The sequence below is a fragment of the Folsomia candida genome, unplaced genomic scaffold (genome assembly GCF_002217175.1).
Source record: "Folsomia candida strain VU population unplaced genomic scaffold, ASM221717v1 Fcan01_Sc086, whole genome shotgun sequence".
Lineage (NCBI taxonomy): Eukaryota > Metazoa > Arthropoda > Collembola > Entomobryomorpha > Isotomidae > Folsomia > Folsomia candida.
Genome location: NW_019091278.1, coordinates 1 through 16060, shown reverse-complemented (window position 1 = coordinate 16060; position 16060 = coordinate 1). Strand labels below are relative to the sequence as shown.

The 16060-nt window shown below is 36.2% G+C and overlaps 3 protein-coding genes across 4 annotated transcripts; 2 read left to right on the top strand and 1 right to left on the bottom strand.

Annotated features, from left to right (window-relative positions):
- The first annotated feature begins 647 nt into the window (after positions 1-647).
- Positions 648-3076, top strand: LOC110862926 (probable chitinase 2). The gene is made up of 11 exons (XM_035845969.1): positions 648-728; positions 831-1019; positions 1092-1210; positions 1276-1370; positions 1456-1492; positions 1583-1710; positions 1784-1826; positions 2083-2169; positions 2251-2436; positions 2510-2634; positions 2723-3076. Exons 1-11 carry the CDS (start codon positions 653-655, stop codon positions 2748-2750), a joined length of 1113 nt encoding a protein of 370 aa, XP_035701862.1. The 5' UTR covers positions 648-652; the 3' UTR covers positions 2751-3076.
- Positions 3077-10205: 7129 nt separating this feature from the next.
- Positions 10206-12772, bottom strand: LOC110862928 (spore coat protein SP85). 2 transcript variants are annotated; one of them, XM_035845971.1, is made up of 3 exons: positions 12675-12772; positions 10647-11536; positions 10206-10571 (listed from the first exon to the last, which is right to left on the bottom strand). In XM_035845971.1, the coding sequence occupies exons 1-2, from the start codon at positions 12721-12723 to the stop codon at positions 10656-10658; spliced, it is 930 nt and encodes a 309-aa protein (XP_035701864.1). In that variant the 5' UTR covers positions 12724-12772; the 3' UTR covers positions 10206-10571; positions 10647-10655. The 2 variants fall into 2 exon arrangements, with proteins under 2 accessions (XP_035701864.1, XP_021967832.1); XM_022112140.2 differs by lacking the exon at positions 10206-10571 and having other exon boundaries at positions 10573-11536.
- Positions 12773-14033: 1261 nt separating this feature from the next.
- LOC118433737 lies at positions 14034-15982 on the top strand. The gene is made up of 2 exons (XM_035845970.1): positions 14034-14124; positions 15324-15982. The coding sequence occupies exons 1-2, from the start codon at positions 14076-14078 to the stop codon at positions 15629-15631; spliced, it is 357 nt and encodes a 118-aa protein (XP_035701863.1). The 5' UTR covers positions 14034-14075; the 3' UTR covers positions 15632-15982.
- Positions 15983-16060: the final 78 nt, after the last annotated feature.

The following is a 16060-nucleotide window of genomic DNA, read 5'->3' as shown; positions in this document are numbered from 1 at the left end:
GGCCCCAAAATATGACGGGATCCTCCCGTAGGGTCATACGTATGATTCCGCAAACCGAGATTTTGAAATTTCACAACCAATAGTTATATATATACATTCAAAATATATATAATTTAATTTTTGACAAACTCCAAAGAGTTACAAACTTTATGCATAAATATTTGCACATTCCAATATATAAATATGTATTTAAACTTACGAAGTAATTTTGAAACAAAACTGACCAGTTGTTAAAGTTATAATTGCACTTACGTCCTTTTACAAATTTTATTGTGTACTTACGTCTTTTTCAAATTAACACACGACTGCACTTGTATTTTTTATAACACACACTATCGTCGTTTTTCGAATTAACACACGACTGCACTTACGTCGTTTTCGAATTAATACGACGATATACGTTTTCCACAAATAAAATAGAAAACAAACCTCTTCACTAATTCACAAGCTGGATGGAAACATTTTTTTTAGTTATCAATGATTGAAATAATCTCAAGAATGCAAGTTATCAATTCCGATAAATATAAACATCAGTGCATTAAATTTATTGGATTGTAAATATAAAAACCATCATTTTATATCACGCATGATATACACATTCATTAGATCACGAATTGTATGCAAAAAGCTTTGCAAAATAAGTTGCCAAAAAATGTGGCAAAAACTATTTCTGGCTGCCTTCCTTGGTCTGGTGGGGTGGACTCTGGGCACTCAAGAGGTTCAACAAGGCATGTATCAAAACACTATAACTGTTTGTAAATTTTTCGCCAGAAATTTTTGCCAATTTAGGAAATATTTAACTAACAACATATAAAATACTTATTTGTCAGACTCCAAGATCCTCGCCTGTTACTATGGCAGTTGGTCCGTCTATCGTCCCAGTAATGGCCAATTTAACGTGGAAGACATCGACCCGAACATCTGCACTCACCTAATTTATGGAACCGTGGGGTTAACTTTGGACGGTGTCATGCAAGTTTTGGACCCATGGAACGATTTGGAGGAGAATGATGGACGAGGTAGGTCAAATATATTGCAAAAGTACTTAGATTTTTGCCATTAGAAAATCGCGTGTATTGCAATTCTTCTAGGCGCCATGCGACGATTCACCAATTTGAAACAGGCCAATCCTAACCTAAAAACACTGCTCGGATTTGGTGGGTGGAACGATTGCGAACCGATTGGAGATGGTTGTGCAAAATATTCAAATGTGAGTAAATCTAAATTTAACATGATTGACAAAAATGCGTGTTAACAATTTCTGCAAGTTTTTAGATGGCTTCCACCCTCGCTAATCGTACACGATTCATCAACAGTGTCGTAACATTTTTGGAAAGTTACAATTTCGACGGATTCGAGCTTGATTGGCAGTAAGTTTAACTAGAAATTTCTTAGTTACTTCTTTATAAAATATTGTGACTTCATGTACTAAAATTAACTCGTGGTCGTCATCAGGTATCCAACATTGAGAGGTGGTCGACCAGAAGATAGGGTATGCTCGCCAATCAAAAAACAATGCCAACTGTCTATCCATATCTCCTAATGACTGATTGAATAAAGGAATAATATTTAACTTTGACAGGCTAATTTTGCCCTGCTTTGTGCCGAGATGAGGACAGAATTTGACTCGCGAGGCTGGCTTCTCACGGCAGCCGTATCTGCAATGGAGCCCATTATCAACGCCGCTTACGATATCCCATCAATTTCACAGTTAGTTATGCATGAGCCAGTTTAAATATGTGCATGTCATTACTCATTTATCTCACATTACTTAAATTGACAGGTCACTTCACTACTTATCTCTCACGGCTTACGACATGTCCGAGGTAACTTATACAAATATACAGATTATAAATCTATTTATGGATTGAACGCATACATACACCGTAAATAAACTTGCGTAAAATTTACTCAGGTTAAATAAAAAGAGAATAAGCTCAAAAATTGGACAAAATTAGACAAAAAGGGTTGGATAAATTCTGCCCAATCGTTGTGCCATCCTAATTTTTTAAAATCAACATTAAGTAAATTTTGCACAACTTTTTTTAGAGTATAAATTAGTATTGTGTGTTTTATGTGCAGATTTTGCAAAACTACACACACCACCACGCACCGCATGGACCAATTCCGGAGGACAGTTCGTATCCTGATCGCTACTTCCTTAACGTGGTAAATATGTAAATAGGATTTTTGTTCAATTTCATTATAAATTTACATACTGATCTAACTCAATATTTGATATGTACTTAGCAACATGCCGTAAACCTTTGGCTTAATGGGGGCTGTCCCGCGTTTAAATTAGCTCTCGGAATGTGGACTTACGGGTATGGTTTTATATTGGCGAATGAGGCTGAAAGTGGATTTTACGCCCCGACCAGCAGTCTCATTGATTCTCCACCTTACACGAGAGAACCTGGGATTTGGGGATACAATGAGGTGCATTGTGATACTGAGGGAGTTGAGATATGCAAAAAAATGGCGTGAAATATGATGCCATCTTGCATTTTAGATCATTGAGAAACAAGCTACCGAAGCAGGTTGGCGTATTGTGCGGAATCCTTTGGTTATCGGACCTTACGCCGTCCAGGAAGGAGATGGATTGGTTATGATGACCCCGAAAGTGTGGGCCAACGGGTACATACGATTTGCAACAAGTTAACTTCCTAATTTTGACTTTTTAGTATTTGTTACACGGTGAAGTAAGCAATTGATGTATGTACAGGTTGAGTACATTCTCGAGAAGGGTTTAGCCGGAGGAATGTTCAGGGCCATTGAGACAGACGACTTTAGAGGACTTCACAGCTCGGAGACGTTTCCACTGCTTAAAGCAGCGAAACGAGGCCTGGCTATGTAGCCTATGACAGAGACGTTAACTTCAAATCTGCAAAGCACTGGTCTTATCTAAGAAAATATTTATGCATAAATACCTATGCAAATTTAGAATATAGTTATTTAGTTATTTTTGCTTCAAAAAGTTTTCAGGCTATCTTCAAGTCAATTTGTACGTTAAGTGTATATGCCAAAAGTAAGATCTTGAGATTATCTTGCAATAAATTATGTATATATTTTCGTGCAAGTTGGTTTTGTGTACTTATCGACATCACTAATTCTGAGCAGGATGTGACTCTATAAATATTTATTATACATGCATAATCAAGTACCTACTTCGGTAGAAATAATTTACTGGTTTACGTACATATCTACTAAATACGCCAAAGTTCCGGTTTGAAAGCCGTTTTGAAAGGTGCGAAATGAACATACAACTTATTTAAGTACTTACATATGCGTCTAAATATTTTTGTGAAGGTTGCATGAAGAAAATGAGTTGAATTTAGAGTCGTTTTAACCTAACAATTTGCAATTTACACGTGCACATTTATGTATGTATGTTCATTCAATAAAACTACTTTGCAATAATACTTATGTATGTAGGTAACTTTTATACGGATACCATGATTACCGATATTTATTATTACTTCCATACCATTTCGCCTTGCTCAAGTCCCCGTACTGTCAATGACTGGAGGAACTTTATAAGTTCCATCACGACGTAGATCGAGCAATTTACTTAGCTTGATTAAATTCTCCTTTCCATGCATGTACATCCAATCTACTCTAATTTGTTTATTCTAAACTTATGAAGTAACAAAATTCACGCGAAGCAAATAAAGACGATCATTCATTTGTAAATTTTTCGTGTTCGAGGCAAGATAAGAATTACAAGTGATATTTTAAAATTATGTTGCCGTAAAGAATATCGCCTAAATTTTCAAATTCGTAAATTTTTCTTTTTCGCCTTGGTCATGTTCTCATCACTGTTTATCGTATTCTGTAATTACGGCTATTACATGGGCGTGGTTCCATTCAAATTCAAACTAAGCAAATTAGGTACCCCGTCTCAGCATAAAAACGGATTACAGACGGTAATTAAAACGCCCAAACATATATAATTTACGCTTATTTTAGATAAATCGGATCTTTACTTTCAGGTAATATGTTCAGCAATTCACGTCGGAATGGCTGCCCGATTAATTGTAACGTCCTACAATGATTTATCAATAAATTTTAAAACGCAATCCAAGGCTATATTTTATTTCAATGTTGTCCAAAACATGTCCTGGATATGGTTTAATTTACTAGTCTCCTGGACAATCTGGAAATATCATGAAAATTTTAAGAAAATGGTTGTGCAATCGTGGGCTTATAATCACATGTACGGAAGCCGAACGGTGAGCTGAACTGATTGCAAATTTTGCAATCCTTCAAAATGTTTAATTGAAGGCACACAAATTGCGAATTGCTACATAGGGCAATTATTATATAGGGTGGTGTAAATGTCTCGCAACAATGGAAAATTTTTTAAAGCCAAAAGAACGTAAATTTCCATTAGTTTTCCATTTTGAATTCAGGTTTCTATTGATATCAATAAAAATCTCAACTCGTAACTATTCAACTCTAATATAAAACAGGGGATATAATCACAAGATTCTTGAAATTGTGAATTTCTGGGAAACAACTTCGGTAACCAATGGAAATTTATGGATTTTTCCTATTTAAAAATTGTCCATTGTGACGAGGCAATGAAACCACCCTGTACTAAAATACAAGTATTTTTAAATTTCAGCCCTCAATTCATGCCCATGTGCTGTGCATTATTCAAATTTCTGTATCGATTCTCACCATCACACTGAAAACATATTTCTCCTGTGGATCAACCACTTTGCTCCCTGCGTGTGTAACCACGATAAAAACGGTTTGGTCTTTTGGAACGTTTAGCGCAGACACAAATTCGAGCTTGCCTATTGCTGACGACTTCCAAAATTTTTACGCTTTCTTCACCATGATCGACATGTCATCTAACATTTGGACTTTGCTGGTCGAAATATTCGGCCAACTATTAATGCTTCTTGGCATCTTTGAACTTCTAAATGGAGCCAAAGCATTTACAACTTCATTATCTGCTGATCCTTTAATTCATTACAAAAACTTGTTCAAAGTGTCTCAAAAACGTTCAGCGCAGATTTTATATCAATGGCGCGAACTAAAATTATTGTCTGATTCAATTAACGCTGTTACGAACGGGATTGTGTTTGTGTTTTGGATTGTTGCCACTTCTTACGTGAGCGGGACGTTTGATCAAGTTACTCGATACGCGTCATGGTTTGATAAATGGTCCAATTTCCATTTTGTTACAATTGTCGGCTTAGTGTTTGGAGTTGCGCCAAAAATTTGCGAAGAGGTAAAGTGAGATTTTAAAGCATAACGGCTCCGGTATTTTGTAATATCTTTTTTCTTCATTGAAGGTAGAAAAGTTTCGAGAATTTATATTACGTGGAGAAAACGAGAATCTGTTTTCACTGGATGAGCGTACCCGCCTTTTAGCGGATTTGGATAGGAACCCGGTGGGAATTGGGGGTTCAACCAAGTTTGTCATTAACAATAATTTTTTGGCAAATGTAAGTTAATCAAGTGGATATTACGGATTATTTGATGTTTGTGCACTGCACTTGTGGTGTACATACATATGACGATTATGTTCTGATTTATTTAGATGCTGATGACTCTTCTAACACTTTTCGTTGTCGTGCTGCAAACATAGAAATGCTCAATATATACATATATAAATGCATGTCTTAGGGTTTATGCATTCTCAATGAAGTTGCGTCACATTTACTCAAGATTGAGTAAAACGTGGATGGCTCAAAAATTGTTGTGTCCTCTGTTTTCCTTAACTTTGGATAAATTTTGCCAAGCTCTATTAAAGTGTACATGCATTTCCTCACTGAGGGTCAAATTTTCCGTATTTATGTATTAGGGTTTACCACGTTAGAATATCAATAGCAATTAGCATTATTGTTTTCCAGCTAGGCTGTACAGTAAATTAAATTAGTCAATACCATCCGGAAAATTGTTTTCCTCTTAATTTTTTACTTAATTGGCAACACAAACATTTGTACTCATACTATTTCATATTGTGAAGCAACATACTGCACACTACTTGTTTTTCTGATCAGCACTTAAGATCCTAAGTCAACAGCAGTAAGGAAACGGTTTGATTGATGCAGAAATCTTCAATTACGAGAGGAGTACCCTTATCCACAAAATTCTGTCCAAATTGAATCTTGGTTGCGGTACAAGCCCTAAATTCCTTCCTACACGAGGATTTTATTGGGAGTCGTTTCAACTCGCGATTAAGGCCGGACAACAACTTGGCCGAGTTTGTATTCACTTTCGCCGCCATACTTTCAATGACCAAGTTCATTATCACTGACAAGGGAACATACCGAGGTGTCCAACGAGTTAAGGGTCGACACCTATACCAAAATGACCACAATACATGACTTGTTAAACAAACTGAAGGAATTTCCGTGTAAAATTCACTTTTCCTCAAGTTGTGACGATATTTGTGACGAGCGCATGACCATCGGGTTGCCAGCGGGAGAGGTCAGCCGCTGAACGATCAGATCGAACACAGAGAAGCGTCGTCGTCTTCGTCGTCTTCACGTCGTCATCAGAGATTTCAAATTCTTACAAATTTTGAAAACATCTTGAAATTTTGAAAAAAATTTGAAATTTCTTCAAAATTTCAAAAATTTCTTCAAAATTTCAAAAATTTCTTCAAAATTTCAAAAATTTCTTCAAAATTTCAAAAATTTCTTCAAAATTGCAAAAATTTCTTCAAAATTTCAAAATTTTCTCAAAATTTCAAAATTTTCTCAAAATTTCAAAATTTCAAAATGTTCTCAAAATTTCAAAATTTTCTAAAAAATTTTTCAAAATTTTAAGGTGTTTTCAAAATTTGAAAGAATTTGAAATCTCTGATGAGGACAACGCTTCTCTGTGGTCGACCTGATCGTTCAGCGGCCGACCTCTCCCGCTGGCAACCCGATGGTCATGCGCTCGTCCCAAATATCGTCACAACTTGACAAAAAGTGAATTTTACACGGAAATTCCTTCAGTTTGTTTAACAAGTCATGTATTGTGCTCATTTTGGTATAGGTGTCGACCCTTAACTCGTTGGACACCTCGGTATGTTCCCTTGTGAGTCGACTACAAGAAGTGGAAAGATTATGAAACTAGGCAGCGGAATCTTAGAATACAACTTGATGGAAACGAATTGTGTGAAAATTTGAATTTGTGGAACGACACCAATCATGGCGGGGACAAGTTGTCCTTGCGTCGCATTGTTGAGGGTTTTGTTGATCAATCGGATACATCGGTAAGTTTGTAGGCATTTGGTGACACGAATTTCAAATGCTTTGAAATCGGGAAGGTAATATAGTCTACGTCTATGGTTGGCTAAGTGTATATTTAAAGCAGCAATTTAAATGTTCAAGAGAGTTAAAATCCAAGTCTTTCAATTTTTAACCGCCCATGTCCTGTAGTATAAGTGTGTGCCTAAATACGTAATTATTTTGCATTTGTTTATTTAATTCTTGTGTAAATCGTAGCGGGAAGTCAATATTACCGTTGGTTGTTTGAACGAAGAAATATGAATGTATGTAAGTATTTAAATAAATATGTACATAGCTAATGTTAATTTGCCAATACATTTGTACACGTATGGTATGGTCACACTTTATACATTTTTATAAATATAAGTAGTCAGTAATTCGATTCGGAGAATTCAATTGAGTCAACATACATGTCTAAATGCTCGTAAATTATTTAAGGAAACTTCCTCAAAATTTTTCCATCAGTTATGTATTTAAAACACATTTGACTGGAAACTCTAACTCGTATCGGCCTTGATAAAGAAACAAATAATTGGTATTCCGACTAAATTTCAATTTTAAGCCCAAAAGCAAATATTGTGAATCATTTCGTAAATTTCTCTGAATCAATGATATGGATCTCCACTAAAATATTTCCTCTCTCTCTACCAGTGCCGTATCTGTCCTTGGTCCGGCCTGGAGAGTTAGACTCTTGTCTGGCCTTTTACGTGAAAAATTACTAAAATTTACTTAGCCGATTTATTTCGCTTATTTCTTTTCGGTTACAAGTATATAGTGATTTATGTGCTAAAAATTAGTCAGGCATGCATTCAACGGGCTTCTGATTATTTCATATGCTTTTATACCGGTAACTGCACCACATGTTTCCCACCGTAAAAACCACTTTATCCCACCTGTCGTGGAGAAAAGCTAAACCCTGAATAGATCGTATACGCACATTGCACAACCAGGTTTTGAATGAATCGTAAATTTTTGAATACATTGGTGAAGCCTAGAATATTTATGGTGATAGGTAAGCACAATTTTGGAAAAAAATATTGTCAATCTCAAAGATGACAATTTTTAACCTCTGATCCCAACACTAACAATGGAGGTCTTCCAACGTATGCTCACAGATTTTGACCAGACTAGCGTCAAATATAATTAGTATGAAATTTGCAAGTGTTTTCCTTGCTCGTTTTAGTTTTGTATGGTCGGCTTAACTCAATTTAAGGATTCTGATATGTGGAAACCTTGGTGCAATTATTTTATACCAAAATACAGATATAGACAATATATAGAAACAAATATCTGCAGATATTGAACCATACGCTTAGTGGACAAAATTTAAGTGTTTTTAAGGGATGGGATCAAAAATTCTGATCTCAGACTTTCACCATATTTTTTGAAAATTGTAGCTTTATCTAACTACGAATATTCTTACTTTCTGATATGCACAAACTTGGAATTCCGAAATTCTCGAGTTGCATTTAATTTAGGATTAAATTATAGTTTGTTACTATATGTATTTGCAAACTTTTTTAAATTCTAACTAATACAAGAGTTTTAAAAAACAGTTTAACACCGTTCTGCAAAGAATTGAAAACCGCGCTTCTAAAATTTGCCAAACATCCGATCAAGTACAAACCGATTTGTCATAATCTCCCAATTTCGAATGCTGCAAACGATAGATATGAGACTTGATTGACAAATTCCACGAAACATAAACTATCGAATAAGTTGCATTAAGACAATTTTGGTTATTGTTGAAATTAAAACCCAATGTGTACTTGCCTATTTTTTGTCAAGATTGATGCGGATTCGCATTTATCACACCCCACTTTCGTGCATTACAGCTCCTAGAGAAAAATGACGCATGAGTCTCAATTTGTTCGCGCGGAAATGTTAGAACGCATTCAAAGATTTTGACATAATTAGAGAAAAATATGTATCTGGAATTGTTATGAAAGACTTCGAAGGTCGGTTAGACCAAAAAATATTTGGTGACAGATACGGCACTGAGTAGGATCATGTATTTAGTGGTAGGGGCTAAGTGTTTAATGCACAATATTCGAAATATTTAGATACTGAAATTTTGCATGATCGGGCCACACAGACACATAGTTTCGTGAACTTATTAAGGCTCGATTGATTGGGTCACTGCCTTCACAATCATATTTGAAAAATTGTTTGCTTGGGTTATTAAGTAAACTTTGAAAATTTTTCAACTGAGAGGACTATATTATGCTACCTCAACCGATTTACAGATATCGTTCCAGAGAGCTTAAATTTGAATATTGTATCCCACTGGAGGTAATCTAAACTTTTCGGAAGTAAAACAAAATCAAGTTACCGATATTCTTTGTTTAAGTATGTAACCTTGGTTGGGAACGTTATGTATAAGTTATATGACCTATACTTCGAAATGTCCATTATATCTAGTTTCTGCATCACAGGTACCGGTACAGCCCTTCGGGCCGTCCGGCCTGGAGAGTGCTCTCCACCTAAAACCAGTGCTCCTACGGCCCTGCTCTCTACATAAATAAGTATTTATTTCCACGTAATCGTGTTCCACGTACATACATAAGGGCATCTTAACCACATACCGCATACACGTAATCAAGAGAAACAATGGTTAAAAAGTACGCAATTTGTGTCCTTAGTTACTGCAGATAATCAAGTACTTTTCTTGCTTAGATGGAAGACCTCCCGAACTACCCATGTAAACATGAACTTTGTCAAATTTTGGTAACACCTCTCCTTAATTTTTTAAACACGTTTTATCTTAAAATGTGATCAAACAAAATGTCTCTTGCGAAGCTCCTAAGCGTGCAAATTATTTGCGATTTGTATCTAAGACTTAATTCATATATTTTTCGTTGTAAAAATTACTTTATTTCGAAATTATTATTTAAGCCTGCTTTGTTATCTTTATAATCAAGTTTCTACTATTTTCAGCTATAAATAAAACTAAAAATTCAATGTGTGAGGTATTTATGTAAAGACATTACTCTGAATTATGTACCTATATGTTTCTGGGAATTTTGAAAACTAATTATACATTCATTATACCAATGCCCATTAAAAAATTTACAAAAGTACTTTTTGTAATTATTTATGGACATAATTGTACATGTTTAATATCTAGTTTGTAAACCAGTATGTAACGAGCTGACACTGGAATAAAGAATTGCAAGAGTTAATAATCGAAGCCTTAGTTTGAAGAATTGTTAAAATGATCATGTTATCGAATAAAATTTTATGTATGTATCCTCTTAGAGAAAATAGTCCTTTGTCACACTGCCTGATAGATGAATAATAGCAAACATAATAGTAAAACAGCCTGTTCTCGAATTACTGAAATGAAAATGAATAAAACTGCGTCAATTTATTTTCGCATAATTTTTAATAGATAGAAAATTTTCAATATACAATTAATTATTAAATACAGGTGGCATGATCCTTGCAGGAATCCACTTGTTTGCATGGTTTACAATTTTGTCTTTGCTGATCCCAAATATTTCCAGTGGGGCACGACCTTTCATCCTTTGGTGACTTTGTGGTCTCCTTAAACCAATAATTCGGGCCGCAGATTTGATCAGCGTTCTGTCCATATTCACACTTTTCCCTGTCAGGAATGCAATTTTTGTCGTTTTTGTACTTTTCCTTTGTCGCTTCGTGAAGGAAATCCCATGGCGTGCATTGTCCTCCGGTTAGTTTAGCTGCTAAAGGGTTGGCATCGTCGACAAAATCACCCTCGGCACACTGTTCCAAGACCCAAGTTCCAGTCGCCGGCTTGAGCGGGTTTTCAGGCTCAACTCGGGCACAGCGGTAGTAAAAAGACTTCTTGTTGACACAGTAGTCGCATTGGTCACAGTCGTTCGGGTTACAGGGATCGCCTTCGGCGTATTTGCAATCACCAGGCGCTGGGGGATCGGTGGAGGCTTCCGTCGGAGGATGGGTGGGAGTTTCCGTTGGGGGATGGGTGGGAGCTTCCGTTGGGGGAGGGCTGGGATCAGGAATTGGGACTGCCGTCGTTGAACTGGAATTGTGACACGGGGTCACGTTGGGCCAATCACAAGTGTCGTTTTTCACATCGTAAACTAGATATGGATTTCCTTGGCAACCTTTTATATTGTTCACATCGCAATCTGGGCATGCCATATCCGAAGCGCGGCCATTACTACATGTAATAAATCTCGTGCAGTCATTTGGATGGAGATAGTTGCCGTTTTCTTTCGCAGAGCAGTCGTAGTATTTCACGTTATCAAAATTGGGGCGACGAGGCACCGCACTCTCGTCCAGGTCTTCATCGAAGGGGGCTATAAAAATTAGGAATTATTTGATTTGTAGGAGTTAATTGCTTAGGAGGAGAGTACGCCAAAATGATAATGACAGATCTTGATGTCCTTTGGATATATGGTAGTACCCCCTCTGAAAGTAAAAAGTGTGAAGCGGTTTGATGCCATGGCCCAATTTACGCCCGTCACACCCCTTTGAAGGCGCGCCCGATGCCAAACTAGCTGCACTAAAAAATTCGCCAAAAATCCAATTTTCTTCGGATTTTCATAATAGTTACATATTTATGATCCCAAATAGTTGCTTTGTCATATCAGATATCAATCTGAACTATTTTGGTATTTTGAATTTTTTCAAGCCATGCCCTTTTCAGGAAATATTCGAAAATATTGAAAATTTCTGAAAAGTTAATTTTGCAACTGAATATGATAAGGGGACTATCTGGGATCACAAATATATAATTATTATGAAAATCCGAACAAAATTGGATTTTTGGCGAATTTTTTAGTGCAGCTAGTTTGGCATCGGGCGCGCCTTCAAAGGGGTGTGACGGACGTAAATTTGGCCATGGCATCAAACCGCTTCACACTTTTTACTTTCAGAGGGGGTACTACCATATATCCAAAGGACATCAAGATCTGTCATTATCAGGTTGGCGTACTCTCCTCCTTAGAAGGAATACGTATGATGAAAATATTAAGGTGATAAATATTTAATGTGGTCTTCAAGCGTCATTGTTTTTGATCTAACTGTATCCCAATTTTGGGAGTTTCGAAAATCGATTCAAGTTCATTATTTAGTTTTGAGATAAATTCGATTTTTATGACTTATCTAAATATAAATTAAAGTATGGGACTACGAAACCATGAGCTTGAAAATATGTGGTTAATTGGTTTCGGGGAAAAGATTTAGATATCTATGCAAATGAGCAAGTAAAAAAATGAAAAAAGAAGAAATTTAAAAAATTCCAATAATTGCAATAGTTGGTTTCGTATTACCAACAATTAACTTGATACTGACGTATTTAGCAAAAGGCGCATTTAGTATTCTTGAAATTGATGCCGCTTTAGAAATTTTCGTGTACATATATTGACGTAATGTTGGGAGTCAGTTCAATTAAGCACCTTAATTATAATATAATTGAAAAAATAAATAGTATACCAGCAATAACTGCACCGACAGCTAGGATTAGGACGGCCAAGTTTTTCATGATGAAGCAGGTTAACCTCAATAAGGGATCAGTTAACTTTAAGGAAACGGTTCTTCGAATGATTTCGATTCCAAGAAATGAGTCGCATTTTATACCATTGCTAAATAATTGGAGATATGTACATGAGTGTGCTTATCCTATGCCTTACAAATATCGGTGCACGTGCCATAGATCAGCAAAACCCATCAAGCCGAACCCTGACGTAATTATTTGGGTTAAATCAATAATGCATCTTTTAAATTGCATACATATGTACCTATGTACATACGACCTATTTATTTACAGGATAATGCAAGCCTCGGCAATCGATCAGACGAATAAGTAAATTGAATTGAGAACGATAAGCGAGTGTCAACCTCATTTTAATTAAATGACACATTCCTCCATAAGTGCAGGAGATAAGGCTATAAATAAAAATGTCATGAACAACAAATGCGAAATTTATTTGTGTTAAATAAATATGACCGATTTATGGTAATCTTGATTCTTAGGCTACTGTGTAGATTAAGAACATGAATTTCAACGAAAAAGGGTTTTATCAATTGAATGAGATTAGAAAATGGGGTGGAATTTAATGTGACACATTTTCTGGATACCGGGATCCCCGATAAGTGGAGAAAATAAGGCGAAAAAATTTGCAAGTGTAATATGATTCAATATGATACATTTTTTGGGGAGTGCGCATTATATTTGATTAAGTGGAGTCCCTGTCATTGAATGTAACGTTACAAGCCTTCAAGCGCCAGGATTTCATTAATGCAAAAATTTCGATAAACGATGACCTAATTGTGCATTATTTTACGTCACCTGGGGTGCGAAATAAACAAATATCTTTGTCTCATCTGCACAGTACATAGTTAAAGAATGAAGATAACCATAAATCGGTCATATTTGTTTAACACAAGCTCATTTCCCACCCCTTCTGCGTGACATTTGTAGCTATGCCCTTATCTAGGGCAGTTATGGAACTGTGTCATTTAATTAAAATAAGGTTGGCACTTGCTTATCGTACCTGGATACTCACCATCAGTTCAATACGTTCGTGTGAACGATTGCCGAAGTTTGCATGATCAATGCTGGAATGCAGTAAATAAATAGGTCGTGTGCAATTTAACAGGTGAATTATTGATTTATGTAACACATGAGGGTTCGACCTGATGGGTTTTGGTGAACTTTTACGGGTGTACCGATATTTGTAAGGTGCGATATGCATACGTATTTACATATGTATGTACATATCTCCCACTAATTGGCGATGGTATAAAATGGGACTCATTAATTGCATCGAAATCATTCTAAGAGGCGATTTACTCAAACTCAACTGATCCTAATCGACCATAACCTGTTTCATTATGAAAAACTTGGCCGGTTTGATTTTAGCTGTCGGTGCCGTTATCGCTGGTATGCAATACGTGTTAATCTAATATTTAAATATTTAACTTCCTAATTGCGTTTGAAATTTCTGTAATATCTTTAACCCTTGGTCACTGCCTTTATATGAATATTTCTAATCAAGGGGTTTTTAGGTAAATGCGGAATTTCGAAGTGTAACGCTAATTTTTGATACTACGAATCCAACACAGATCAAAATACGCTCATTTATTTACCATCTTTAGCAAGTTTGCGTAAGCACGATCGTACATTTAAGCCACAAAAGTTGCATTTATGAAACTCAAAGTTCACGAAATTGAATTGATTCTAGACATTTCAAATTAAAGTCCCCAACTTTGGGTACAGCGAGACGAAAAATAATGGCGCATCGACGTATCATCCTGTATTTGAGTGTAGCATCTTAAAGTGAGCCTCAATAAGACGCCCGTCTCATTCCGTCCCAGATGTCATGTTTCCTTATGGAGAACATTTAAAGTAATAACATTTCAATTTCATGGAATACTAATGGCGAAATACTAATTTGAAATTCTCTATAAGCAAGTATGACACACTTCTGGACGGAATTAGACGGGCGGGAATGACTCATCGAGGCTCAACCAGGGTTCGGAAAACCCAACCCGCGGGGTTTTTCCGGGGTTTTTGGGGTTTTTGTGGGTTTTTGGGTTTTTGTGGGTTTTTGTGGGTTTTTGTAGATTTTGGGGCAGGTTGAACCAGAATTCCTAAAATTATATATTAGAGATAAACTAATTTATATACAATTTTAACATGCAATTTTAACCGTTATCATTGATTTGGACTTTACATCGAAAATTCATGTTTGACATGTAAACCTGGAAATATGCAATGATATTTGGAAATTCAAGTCGCAAATGAAAATTCTCAAAATTTCAAGATGAAGCAGAAAAGTTAATTAGCATTGATCTACGTTGTAGTTTAAGGGATTTTGTTTCAATCTGCCTCAAAATCCTACAAAAACCCCGGAAAAACCCACAAAAACCCACAAAAACCCGCAAAAACCCCATTAAGCATTAGGGTTTTTCCGGAGATTTGATACCCCAAAAACCCACAAAAACCCCAAAAACCCCAACCCACAAAAACCCGGGGTAGCGAACCCTGGGCTCACCTTAATATTTCCTTCGCTCCACATAACACTAATTCTTCTTCATTAACTAATACAAATTTAGTACATACATTTTAATTTCCAACAGCTCCCTTCGATGAAGATCCAGGCAAGAATGGAGTCCCCAATCGCCCAAATTATGATAAAGTAGACTACTACGACTGCTCTGGGAAGGAAAACGGCCTCTATCTCCACCCGAATGACTGCACAAGATTTATTACTTGTATCGATAGCCGAGCCGCTGATTTTTCTTGTCCTCCTTGCGACCTGACCAATTCGAGCGGCTGCCGTGGAAGCCAATACTTAGTTTACGACGTGGACAAGCATACCTGTAATTGGCCCAACCAGACAAAATGTCACACTTCCGGTCCAAAATTCCTGATTCCAAACAATTGATAAAAACCAGTAAATCAGCAAGGATGTATTTAAATACACCAGCGAAATAATATTCGTATTCATGTGATAGACAAAAGAAAAATGCACACATTATCATAACGCTAAGTTATGTACATAGATATGCCTATATACCCTACATCCATTTGAGTTTGAACCGTGGCTAAATACTGAGCAATGTTAAAAACGGGGTTCCTTATGGAGCTAGATTTAGCCATGGTCAAACTCAAATGGATGAAGAGTATGCCTGCCGTTATAATAAATTTATGCATATAAAAATGTGAAATCCAAAAAAAAATCAAATTTTTACATCGGACTTTTCGTGCATCTTGAAATGAATGGGTGCTTAAATGCATATGCCTGCATACTTATTAGGATTAGATATGAAACTCCCTGTCATTGTATAAAATAACTTGTTCTTCCGAACCTTAA